The sequence below is a fragment of the Phaethon aethereus genome, assembly GCF_964289735.1.
Source record: "Phaethon aethereus genome assembly, chromosome: 3".
Taxonomy (NCBI): domain Eukaryota; kingdom Metazoa; phylum Chordata; class Aves; order Phaethontiformes; family Phaethontidae; genus Phaethon; species Phaethon aethereus.
Window position 1 is genome coordinate 24,993,106 of NC_138576.1, and position 14,135 is coordinate 25,007,240.

The window sequence follows — 14,135 nt, forward strand, 5'->3', positions numbered from 1 at the left end:
TTGTACACTGTCCCCTTGCCCCCAAATCAGAAAAAAAGAAGGAAAAAAAATAATTATATGGAGATTAATGTAATTTCTGGCAGTATCATGAATTCTCATAATCAGTACAACTGACAGATAATAATAGGAACAATAAATCACTACTGAGGAACATGATTCATAAAATATTTATGATTTATCAAAGCACATACTATTCTGACTTTAGCTGCTTACATTACAGGTTAGGATAAAAGTGCAGTTCTTCAGCAAAAGCTGCATTACATACATGCACACAAACAAGTAAACAAAAATCAGAAAGTATGAGTTCAGAAGTAAAGGTACTATCAGAAAGTTACCTTCACATCTGGGGAAATGATAGTTCCAATTCCTGTTGATTCCATGTTGGCATGTGAGAACAGGCTGACCCCTCAAAACATATCCAGGATAGCATTCAAATGATACTGACTGACCCACACTGTAATCTGAATTGACTATATATCCATTCAAAAAAGGAGGAGGATCAGGGCAGTTCTGTAACTCATAAGCTGGAAGAGAACAGAAGTACTTTTTATTGCTTAATCAGCTCTCAACACAAGAAATAAACACTAATCAAATAAATTCTGTAATACGTTCCCTAATAGATAAACAATGAAATGCTAAACTCTGGTAACAGAGCAATTAACATATAAAAAGAAATAAATCATCCATTTGGACCATCCAGGTCTTGATAAAGGAATGAAAAAATTAGCTCTAGAGATAATGAATGGGAAAGATTAAAATCTGGAGTAGAATGAATTGTTACCTACGTCAGGAATTTAGAGAGGAAAGTCAAAGAAACATTGGGTGCAGGGCATGAAGATGCAATACTGTGTTTTAGCAGTTAATGTTGAAGCTTCAGATTAGAATCACAGAATCACAGAATCACAGAATCACTAGGTTGGAAAGGACCTTCAAGATCATCAAGTCCAACCATTAATCCAGCACCACCATGTTCCCTAAACCATGCCTTGAAGCGCCACATCCACACATTTTTTGAACACTTCCAGAGATGGTGACTCCACCACCTCCCTGGGCAGCCTGTTCCAATGCCTGACCACTCTCTCGGTGAAGAAATTTTTCCTAATATCCAATCTAAACCTCCCTTGGCACAATTTGAGGCCATATTAGGATATTATATAAATGACGTCTTTATTTTAAAATAAATTTCTAGGCTCAGACCTACTGTCAAAGTTGAAGCAATTGTTTTACAAAAGGATAACATTTTTTTTTACCAAAATACATAGAATGTATTTATTTAATCAATAAGATGAATATACTTATCGAGTATGTCACTAAGTAACATAATTTCATGAGTACGTCAAACTTTTTCATAAACTTTATTTATATTCAATTTTAGTTTAATATTAAGTATGACACTAAAAAATATTGCTCTGAATGAACCAAAAGATGCACACAGTAATGTTAGTAATTTAATTGACCAAATATAATAGGTGGGTTAAGATTAAAAATTATTACAGAATTTTTCAAATAATATTTTCCTAGTCTATATAAGAAACAATTCAATTCATAAGAACTAAGAAATAGTAAAATTATTTAGGAAAAGAAATTTGTCCATGATGCCTGAAATTAAACTGTATTTATTAAAAACTCATAAACTCATATCTATTGAATGACCATGTTCATAGTGCAATTTTCAAAATTTGAAAATACCTTTTTATTAATATGCAAGTATACTTATACAATCAATGGTGGCATAAGAACTGGAGACGACTTTTTTTCTGATAATATTCATATATGTTCACAATGTTCTATGTGTTATCTACTAAGAATGGATGTAACCACAACACAAGAGAAAATGGAGTTTTGCAGCATTATGAACACTATGTAGCAAAACAAACTTTTCAAATTGATGATAAACATATATATTACTATGGTAGCTTATATTTATATGATTCGTAATATTCCAGTTTGTTCATCACCTGCATCAATAAAATTGTACAATGACTTCAACAATGAATCAGCACACAACTAATCACAGCAATTGTTAAAATGTGTTTTCACGTCTAAACACTATAGTAAGTATTCTAGTAAGGTATAACAAAGTAATTAATTCCTTAAAATTTTATGAAATAATACAAAATATTCATAATCCATTAGATTTTTGAATACATCTTAAACTATGCAAAAAAATCACCTAACCAAAAAAATTATAAGAATTAATGAAAGACTATAAAGTCACAAAGCATCAGAAAGATCTAGAAAAATGTAGAAGTCTACCAAGGAAAAAGTTCCTTTTAGACATATCTCCATATAAAAAATTGTATTAATGATTCACCATATTTAATGTTGTTGTTTATGTTTTCAAAGACTTCAAAATATTATTCAATTAAACATATTTAATTTATAAAAAATGCTGTGATGAAAATTCAGAGGGAGATTTCATAAGTAACATTTAATAAGATATAGCTATAATTTAAAACTACATTTCCCTGTTGAAGATATATTTCCTTAGAATATTTAAATGATAAATAGTTCCACAGGAAGAAAAAAAGAAAGACAGTTTTATAAAAACGCTATGTAGAACAATTCACAAACAAATTCATATAGCTAAGACAGCAAGTAACTGCCATATAAAAAAACAATTATTGAGAAAATTTATGTCCTGCTTTCTCTTTTTTGTGTCAGAAGATAAGAAAGTTCAAATAAGAGCAGTAATACCAGTGTGCTTTATATTAACATGTGCTGCTAAGTCCAAGCTCTAAAAATACAATAAAAGAGATGAAGAACATATTCTTGAACAAAATAATTCGATATTTTTTCAAAGCTAATCATTACAATATGGACACATCCATCCTAGAAGTATATACTTATTATTATCAGTTAGATTATTTAAACAAGCCATTTCAGCAAGATTAAGCTAAACATATAACTTAGGTGTGCTTAAGTGCTTACATAAAGTGAAGTTTGTACTTAATGGCTTCACTGAAGAACAGTTAGTGTCATAAGTTTTTTTAGTCATTGCTGATTATCGTTATGCTATGGAATAAATACAGAGAAGATACAAGAATTCTGAGAAAGCTTTCTTCTTTTCCCGAATTAATTCAGTGAATCCAGAATCCAGTGTTTGTAACATCACAAAGCTGGAAGAGATGTGTAAGTGCCAGAAATATTCCAAAATCCTCTAATAAATCAGACTTCCCTTCCCCCAAATAACCAAAAAATAAGAAAAGAAAATGAAAACGTAACAATCATAATTAATTGCTACTGGAAAGGAAATACAAAAAGCTTTATTCTTCCTTAATTATGGTTCATTAAAATTTTGTGCTAAATCCAATAATGGCTCATTAATTTTTTAATGTTATTATTACTGCTGATATCATTACTCGTATAGTACTACTACAGATAATATCATTATTATCAACATCTTTATACAAAATGGAGTACTAGAAAGATTATTTAAGAGTACAGGGCATATTAAGACTAATATACTAAATTATATAAAAAGCTATTTAGCAAATTGTATTAAAAATACAATAGGAGATTATTCTGGAGGGTCAGAGGATCTCACAGATTTATTCGACATGGTGCAGCACTATCTTGCCCAATAGTTATAATGACAGTGTTTTGGAACAATGACAATAAGTACTGGAATTTTAAAACTTGTTGTACAACCTTTTGAGGAGAGGAATACACTTGAAAAATATCCTTACTTACTGGTTAATTTGTTGCAATACAGTATTCATAGGTTACATTTTAAATCCCCTTAATATGGTCTCCAATTTTTTAACTTAGTCTTAAAAATTCATTTCAGAAAAAAACTTATCTCACTGATCTCCATGATAAGAAAACACAGGAACAGCTCAGGTGAAAGAATAAATCTTGAAAGAACTTCAACATCTCTCTGTCTCTTTAATTTGCATAATATCCCTTAAAGTACCTTGGATTGTTAATGGAAAAAAATAAAGCCTACCTTTTAAGCTTCTAGTTAGTGTTTATTCAGAGATGCATATGCTTTTCCCCTATTGTAAGGTAAACAAAATGCATACAGAAACTTCTGGGGTTTGTTCTGGTATTTGTTTTACTAAGAATAGAACCCTCACCTGAAGCATTACCATACATTTGAAGGTCAGTCAGTCCTTGGGTGAAAGCACTTGCACATGAGCAGAGCACAGGGTTGTTTTTTTTTTTAAAAAAGGTGTAAAAAGTGAAGATACTCTCTGCATGTGACTGCTGGTATAAATCCTATGGATGACTCATAAATTATTGGAGTAACTGTAAGTCAGGTGATCCATCTGACTATGATATCATGATTTATAGGCCCTCAGGGAATATGTTTCATAGTTTTAATATAAATATGAATTATATTCTGCTCTGTTTTTTTGATATATGCAACAACCATACCTGATTTAACAGAGCAATTAATTATTCAGTCATCACTATCAAATATTATCCACAAATCCTGATGTCACATCTCATAAAAGAAAGCTTTTTTTATGAGTGTCATGCCCAAAGACTTGTTTGGTATTGAGCTTTAAAAGATTATATACCATTTCACAGCAGAAAAATCTCTAGTGAGAGCCTGAAATGAAGCCCAATGTAAAGGAAAACTGAGAAAAAGATTTAATTATAATGCTGGCAGCAGTCAAATACTTGAATTTTAAAATGATCTCATGTTGGCATTTTGCATTTTTTGGTGCAATATATTTTCCACTGGTAAGAGAAGAAATGTAAAGCACAAAAGAAATATAATTGATTTTCTGCTATCTTGTTTTTATGTTTTAAATGTATTTTCCTTCTTACATTAATGCTAGGGTGACTTATTGCCTTTTCAAGTGCCACATACATCTATAGCACTTCAACATGGAAATAATTACTTTATTTACTTGTGAGGAAAGCTCACAATTAAGGCTATTAAAACTTTCATTTAGTCTTATTGTACATTCTGCCAGTATCATGCTCTACATTACTGCAGACTCCAACACGTTGTGGATGATGTGGACCATCCCTTAGATGGTCTTGAAACTGGTCCTTTCCTACAGCAGGTGGTTCTTCATTCTCCCAGTCCCTGCCTTTGCTTTCTGCAACTTGGGCGATGTGGCTTGAGCACTTGCTGGTAAAGACTGAGGCAAAACAGTTGTTGAGTACCTCAGCCTTCTCCATATGCCAGGTAATCAGGTCTCCCGTTTCCTTCTGGAGAGGGCCCACATTGTCCCTAGTCTTCCTTTTATCACTGACATACCTACAGAAGCTTTTCTTGTTGCCCCAGATTTAATTCTATCAGGGCATTAGCTTTCCTAACCTGATTCCTGGCTGCTTGGACAGCTTCTCTATTCCTCCCAGGCTACCTGTACTTGCTTCCACGCTCTGTAGGCTTCCTTTTTGTGTTTGAGTTTGTCTGGGATTTCCTCGTTCACCCATGCAGGCCTCCTGGCATTTTTGCATGACTTCCTCCTTGTTAGGATGCATCGGTATTGAGCTTGGAGGAGGTGATTCTTGAATATTAACCAGCTTTCTTGGGCCCCTCTTCCCTCCAGGGATTTATCCCATGATAGTCTACTGAGCAGGTCCCTGAAGAGGCCAAAGTCTGCTCTCCTGAAGTCCAGGGCAGTGAGCTTGCTGTGCATCCTCCTCACTGCCCTAAGGATCTTGAACTCCACCATTTCATGGTCACTGCAGCCAAGGCTGCCTTTGAGCTTCACATTCCCCATCAGCCCCTCCTTGTCAGTGAAAACAAGGTCTGACATAGCACCTCTTCTGGTTGGCTCCTCTGTCACTTGGAGAAGAAAGTTACCACCAATGCATTCCAGGAACCTCCTTGGATTGCTTATTCCCTGCTGTGTTGTTCTTCCAACAGATATTGAGGTGGTTGAAGTCCCCCCTGAGGACCAGGGCTCGTGAATGTGCAGCTGCTCCTATCTGTCTATAGAGGCACTCATCCCCTTGGTCTTCCTGGTCAGGTGGCCTGTAGCAAACCCCCACTATAATGTCACCTGTCCCTGACCTTCCTTTAAGCCTGACCCATAAGCTCTCGGTTGGCTCCTCATCCATCCCCAGGCAGACCTCAATGCACTCCAGATGGTCAGTGACAGAGGGCAATCCCCCCTCCTCATCTACCCTGCCTTTCCTTCCTATGGAGACTGCACCTTCCATTCCAACACTCTAGTCATAGAAGACATTCTACCATGTCTCTGTGTGCGCATGCACATCTCTAACTCCTCTTGTTTATTCCCCATGTTATGTACGTTTGCATAGAGGCACTTAAGTTGGGCCCTGATGAAGCTGACATACTGGTGGGAGTGGCTGAAATTCCTGTGTGCTGCTCTTCAGCAGATTTAAAAATGCTATATAATATATACCTAACATATTTTTAAAAATTAAAAATAAATTTTAATTTTTGTTTTTATCCATAAAGTTCATTGTGCTAGTTCCTACTTACCTTGGTATTTCAACTTAAAACCTTGCCTGTTTTCTGAGTGATCACTGTAGAAATGGACAAGTGTTTCATGAGTAGTGCTTAGCAAGGGTGATGGGAGTTCCATTCCACTAAACTGGCCAATCATGGAGCTGGTGTGGTAAGGCCCATTCTGAATTTCAAGGAAATCATGATTTGCTTCAGTAGAGAAATTCAGAAACTGGATGTGTGCACCTGCAGCATTGAAAAAGACAAGAAAAATTAAAAACAGTTTTATAACTCATGTTGCTTAATGCTACAGCATGAAAATACAAAGAAAATATGTCATAATAGTTTTTATAGGCACAATATTTACATCTTAGTTACCATTCAAAGTGGGATGCTTAATTTAAGGAAATAGCAACTAAGTATTGCAAGAATTAGAGCTTCTAATTTTGTGTTTCCCAATAAATATCATAACCACACATCAAAGGACTACTGAAACACAATCACAAAGTCAACAACCAGGTATTTGTCAGGTTCCTAAATCAGCCAACAGAAACACTCAAGGGAGGGGCACATCACAAATCCTGCTATGTCACGGCATGGTTGGGACTCTGGAGAAAGAGCATTACTGTAGCTGGGCCATGCCTCTCATAGAAGCTCAGGATCTGCTCAGCACCCAGGAAGGTTACTAACAGACTGACCTTTCAGAGGCAGAAGTTTACCTACCTAGTTCCCACCACCTACTCTACTTTGTTTTTCCTGACCCAAGTCCCCTATATGCACCTCCTCTTCCCTCGAGCTTGGGCAAGTGTGTCTTTAAAGCCGTTCTACTCTGTATGCAGAACTATAAAAGGCACTGAACTCCAGACTGGTGACAGGTACTTAAGATCATTTACCACAAACCCTCTCTGGAAGTCAGGTGGCTGAACCAGGCCTTTCTCACAAAATGAAAGGGAGAGAGATGACTCCCAAAATGCTGAACAGTTGGAAGTATAAACATAATCTCATGGGAAGAGATGTTTTTAAGTTCTGGCACTACTTCATGCGGACTAAGGATTTGGAATTCAGGCTTCTCAGTTTTTGTGTATATATAACATCAAAAGAGGGATGGGGGATGAACCTCTGGTTTGACAGCCAAGTAGTACCAGGTAACTTACAATCACGCTGCTTGGGCCTAACCTTGCTCTGGTAGACTATGAAGAACTAACTGGAATGGAATAAAATAGAATTACTGAATGATACAACAAAGCAATGTGAAATATTCAATGCTTTATCTCTCTGCCTGACATTCTTAAATATCAGAAGAGACATATTCTTCATTCCAGGAGAGTACCTTATAGATTAATCATGACGCTAAGTCATTCACTCAGTCTTGCTCTATAACTCCTTTCTTTGCCTCTGCAGTTTGATATCTAATAATTTGTATAAAATTGATTTTTTTTTTGCTACAGGAAAAACTAAATAAACTACCAAATAAACTGATTGTTACAGAGCACTCATAAGAACATGTGTTATTTACCTCTAGTACCTTCTCTAGGTACTATGCAGAGTGGGTGATATGAAAACAAGTATTTCATCTGCTGAATAAGAAAACTTATTTTGATGCTCTCAATAGACAGACACATGCAGAACATATCAAAGTCTTAATATCAGCCATCTCTTGTATGGTGTCTGTTATGGTTAGGCTGACAAAGTGAAGTCACCAGTTTTACAATGCTCTCGGGATTTAAGATGAGGAGGACACCAAGTAGCTTGGAAACATCTTGACTTCCATATCAGCATTTGGTAATTCTCACCAAAGACTGGATGTCAGCAGCATGGAATTCTAAAGAAATGAGCAGCCACTAAATATTATACTTAAGCTGCTAAAGTGACAAGCAAATAATTCAATTTGACATATGTGTATAGACCTATAATCAGTGTTTAGGTATTTCAATAAAAGTAGTCTGCTGTTCTGAAATAGTCTCTGATGAGCCACAGAGTACCTTCAAAATTGAATCATTCTTATGTAATTACTGAGAAGGAATTTATATGACTGTAAATATCCAGTACAGAAAAGCTTTGTGTTTTAAAAGTAAAAAGTGGATTTACCAGTTTTACTTCTAAATTTACAGATTTACTTCTAAAAATTTAAACTGCCTAAAATAGCCACACTTTAAACACAAACATAAACATATTTTTTTTTCTAAAGGTTTCTCAAAGATATTAATTTTAATTAGAGGACATACTGTATGTGTCACTCAAGCCTTAACTCCAAGTTTATACACGTTACAACTGACAATATGTCAAAGAAAAAGTTTTCTACACTAAATAATGTCTTACATAAAATTATACAGAATAAATCTAATAGCTACAGAAAATAAATCATTATCTGGTCAAACTATGATTATACTACTTCCTGCTCCAATCTCAAAAGGATTTCCTTTCTGACTTGGATAGACTCTAAATAATGAGAATTTCAAGCTGAGAGAATCTTTTTTACAAATGTTAGTCAATTAACAGCTACCTGAAATCATTGCAAAATCACTGCAATTCACTTGAAAATATGAACTTTCCATCTGTTTAAAATATTTGGATTTTAGTAGGGTCACCTTTTACATGATCTGTATATTTTCATGTAATGAAGAGAGTACTATACTTTGGGACACATTAGTTCCCATGCTTTTATTGTTGGACTTAGTTTAAGCACACCTGTGTGCTTGGACTAAGTCAATAATATCATGGGCTTCATTCAGTCACAAAGTTTGAATCAATGGATGGGAATAAAGGAATACTTACTGAGAGCTGAAGCTACTGTGAGGTTAATTATTTCAGCGGAATTCGAATCAATCATTACATGTTCATGGGTGTCCTCTGGATCAGTTTTTGTGCATAGTGTTAAACTCTAACTCAATCAGTACTGCATTAAAATCCTTCCAAAAAGCTCCTGGAGCCTTATTCAATTTTGGAAATGTTTCTACATTTCAGTAATTAAATATATTTATTTTGATACAATAGAATGAATGTAGACAAACGGCTCTTAGGTAGACAAGTTTATACTTGTAACTAAAATAGTATCCAAGATTTTGAGGTGGAAGTTCTCTGTGAAACATCACATCAATCACAAGGTTTAAACCTGGTATAAAGACATTATCTGTGGATTACCTGACAGAGACTTTGGGAAACAGATCTCTCTATCAACTTTATGGTAAAAACTATCCTCTTCCAGTATTTTTGAAAGCAATGATAGATCAATGGTATGAACACCTAGCACCTGTTCAATCCCTTGCCAAATAAAATCATAATCTTTTCTACTTATAGGTTTACCACTAACCAGAGACTTTCTGAGAGGTGAGAGGGGTAATAATAGGATACAAGATACTTCTGCGTAATAAATTCATGAAACATTGTCAACATGGAAAAGCTTAAAGAGCAACTCTGAGGAATATGAAGGACTCTTTTTAAAAGGCAGTATTGTAGCAACCTAATTAGGATGACATTGCTACAGAACAGCTGCTTATCATTTGTATTTTCTGCAAATGTAGCTTTAGAATGTCAAAATTATCCAAGATGTTCGGCCTATGGTAATCCTAAGGCTATAAGGATACCTCAGGCTGCGAAGGCTATCCATAACTATGATAAGTCAGTTTTACCAGGCACACACTGACAAAGGGCACTATTCTAAATAGTAGCACAGTACTCCTACAAATTAACTTAGTATAATACACTCTATGTAAGTAGTACAGCTTACCAAAAAAATTCCTGTTATGAATGAAATGGAAAGCACAGAAAATAAATTCATTTCTAGAGATGGGTATAGTGATTTTAATAATAAGTTTTTAAAATTCATTTTCTTATTTGAGCATTAGCACTGAATTCACAGTATGAGGCATAATGTTTCACAGCAAGAAAACTTACTCCTCTTTTACTTCTCATAATGATAGAGGATTGTGGTTTATGCATATGCTTATAATTCCCTTATTATCCATGATTACCTTCTCTAATTATTATTTATTTGTGAAGGTATTTTCCACATGACAATTGATATAATGCAAATCTAGAAAGTTTCTAAGCTGACAACTGTTACCTGGTATTTGGAATATAGTTTTAGGATGTTTTTTACCAAATTCATAGGGCTAGAAATGAGGTTTTGTCCATTGTCATAGACCATAAGGAATACCATTAAGAAGTCAGTTGGGGGACAATGAAAGGACATTAAAAAGAAGACCACTAACTGATTTGAAAGTTAAATTACCTATTTCATCTGATATATCATCATACAGCATATTTAATTTGCTTAGAAATCAGTTTCTGAGTCAGGCTGAGTTTTACAAATAACAAGTTGCTTTTACAAAGATATATTTTTAAACTGCCAACCATTTTCAAATCAAAAAATAGCACATAATTACGCAAAGGCTTCACAATACATCCACTGCATAAAATCGACTTCATACTGGAAGGTAGAATATTCTTATGTATATTTAAATCTGATGATTACAAATAATTGCTCTTCAAATGTAAGTTTACTTACCATATCCAATAGGTAATATAATTTTCCATGTACAATCTAAGTTACTAGGGTAATTTCCAGGAAAACCTGGGCTCAGGATCACACCACCCATATTTGTCAGTGTTCCACCACATTGAGCTATTAAAAATAAAAAGAAAGTCACTGTATCTTTTAATAATAATATTTCTTAAAGTATATGTTATATGATTAATTCAAAAGCGTTTTTTTCCATTTTTCGAAAGTCATGAACTAAAGTGAAAAAATCAGTCAGCACACTGTTTGTAAATAGGAACTATATACAGTATACAAGGAGAACATTATCACAAAAAAAACCCCCAACACCCAAAACCCAAAATACACCTTCCTGAATAAATTTTCCATTTCTAAAATTGATTTGAAGGAACTGCACTGCTTTCATATTAATCAGAAGTGACTGCTTTTGTAGAAGTTGACAATACAAAATAATATATAGGCCCAACTTGACAAGGAATCTTTAAAAACATTTCATGTTAATGTTGCTTGATATCATCCCAATCTTTTAAATTTCTCTTATATATGAAGCTGAAAGGAACAGCTTTTGCTGACTGAATATTAAAGTTAAAAGCATTCACTGAAGAATGTATTTCAAAGCTGAAGTGACAGAACGTTATGACAGAACTGTGTTTTTCTCCTCTCCATTCCGGCTTTTTTTTTTAAATAAGCATGCCAAAAGACACCAAAATTTTGACACTCTTAAACTTTGTTTAATCAAGAAACAACACAGTAGAACAAGATTATTATTTACACATGGAAAACTCAGATCTGTTGGGTAAGGTCTTAGTGTGCTTAAAACAAAAATTCTTTTTAGCTTTGCTTTTTAACTCAGCATTGTTTAACAGCTTTCTCAGATGAAAAGAGACCGCCTTTTCTGGATCCCTAAAACTCTTTTTCATTCCACCACCCCTGAAGGCTTGGCTTCAGAGCTGCTCTCCACTGCAGACAGACTGCTTGCTTCTTTGAGAAGTCTCCTCGGCTCCCTGCATGACCTGCCTTGTTCTTTAGAAGGTTCTCTAAGCTGAGTGTGCTGCAAAAGGAATGCGTTAACTTGCTTCTGAAGAAGATTCAGCCTGATTCAAAGCACAGTATTCAGGATAAGCTGAACAATGGTAAACATCTGGGTTTCCTCCTTTGCCCACTCTCACAATCTTTTTTTAAACAGCATATATGCTATATATAAAGAAAAAATAATTGTAATTTTTCTGTATTTCATAGATACAAATGGAAACTCAAAAAAATTTTGAATGAAACAAAATTAAGTGAAGGAACAACAGGCATGACAAAGCCAGGAGTTTCTTCTGACTGGTGTTCAGAACACACTGAAAACAAGTAAGATTCCATACCAATGCAGAGAGGAGATGGATAGTTCCAGCGTCGAACTGTTCCCGGCATACAAGAAATATGAGAACGGCCCTGTTTGGAAAGGGCAAATATTAGATTACAGATACTTATTACGGGACTTTCCAGGAAGGCAGAGCTACAGAGGACCTCCTGGATCATCTTATCTTTGTCATTTCTTATATCAACCTACTGCATTATAATTACTTTTATGAATTTGTTAAACTCTATTTTCAAATACTTCAGGTTTTATGTTCTTATTTTTCCACTAAATAAACATTCTAAAACACTCTTCCTTTGATAACTTGAAAACTTCTCATTTTTGACTAAATATAGGTCTGGTTGCAAGACAGAAGCAGCTGACTACATGCATTCATACAGTCAAATTGGTTCACACTTTATTTCAATTCCAGGGTTCTCATCCACAGTGTAAGCATACTAGTTATTTTCAGACTACACTTGGGAGTGAATCAACCATTGCTCTGAGTGAGTAGTACAGACCCAGAGAGGAATTTGTTCCACATCTGCTTGCTACAGATGATATGGATGTGGACCCTGCCAATACAGTCATTCATAATTACCAGCAGGCCTTGAACTCTCACATGGCCTCACAACATGACCCACTGCATACATGCAGCACTTTGGCAGACAACTAGAAAAGTGCCTCTTTATTTAGCCGTCATGTTTAATTTACAAAACCAAGCAAAATCAGGTGGTAGCTGGAAGTGACCTGCAAAGCCTGTTCCCACATACTTCAGGGTGGCTGCCCAGGACCAACTCCAAAATGCTCCCAACTTTGCTTGCACTGGTAACTGTTCAAGTTGAAAACAGCAGTAGCACAAACAAAAGTATTTTTTCATCAATTCTGTCCTCTGAGGAACTCAGCTTATGCATTCTGCTGTTGGAATGTGAAAGCTGAATAAAATGGCAGGAGTGAAAGGGTCCAATATAAAGATTGAGACATGGGACTGAGAGCAAGGTTTAGTTCCTGTTTTAATCATTTGGATACACAAACTTGGGCAAGTCACTTAACATGTCTTGCTTATTTTTACTAAGTGTATTAGGAGTCCAATATTTAGTAAGGTAGCACATTTTATCAGCATAATATGAAAACTTATTTAAATGTTATTTGTCCATAGCAATTAGATTCTCATAAAAATAAGAAAAAGATATAATAAGTAAACCACAGTAAATGAAAATCCTTTTGATGAAATTACTTCTGCATCATTTGGTATGTTTACAAAAAAGAAACTACACACAGGCTACCTTGAATAAGGTTCATAAAGAATTGTATGGAACAGCATGGAATAAAAGTACTTTAATTAATAATTTAGTTAAGTATATTTAGACAGTCAGCTTCTGAAAGACAAACTGAAGCATTTCCAAAAAATTGTTTGGAAGGAAAAAATATCAGTTTTCATTAAAATTATGAAAAAATAAATTACTGTTTTTCCTATATAAATGCTACAAATTGAAAAAAAAAATTTAAAGCAATCTTTTTATTTTAAATGAAAAATGTGCATGCACTTATTGTGTTATCTTAGTTAGTTGCAAAATCGATGAGGTTTTGAATAATCTACTTAATGCAATATTCCCTGTTTTAGACTCTCTTCCTAGTCTTCTATGATGGTATGCCTCTGATGTGAGTCGGGGGGTTGCCATAATTTAACTACTACAGCAAGGAAAAAAAGTAAAATAGCCTAGGAAAGATCTTTTGAAAAATAAAATTAAATTATTCCTCTGGCTTCAAGCCTCTTCCCAACAAGAACATATTCTGATTTCAGTCTTTTAAAACCCCCTCCTGGGGTGAGAAACTTAATCCTACAGCTAGCAATTACCTTTCTTACGCATCTCCAGGTAGTAGTTTGAGCTCTATGACTTTTCTGGTATGTCTCA

At 34.7% G+C, this 14,135-nt stretch overlaps 1 protein-coding gene across 1 annotated transcript in view; it reads right to left on the reverse strand.

Moving 5' to 3' along the window:
- Positions 1–14,135, reverse strand: part of CSMD1 (CUB and Sushi multiple domains 1) — a gene marked incomplete at both ends in the record, with an annotated part of 1,255,958 nt that overhangs the window by 138,655 nt on the left and 1,103,168 nt on the right. The window contains 4 exons of the mRNA XM_081998094.1: positions 336–524; positions 6,416–6,625; positions 10,887–11,003; positions 12,245–12,314. Of these exons, the coding sequence (XP_081854220.1) occupies positions 336–524; positions 6,416–6,625; positions 10,887–11,003; positions 12,245–12,314 (586 nt within the window). The remainder of the gene's footprint in view (positions 1–335; positions 525–6,415; positions 6,626–10,886; positions 11,004–12,244; positions 12,315–14,135) is intronic.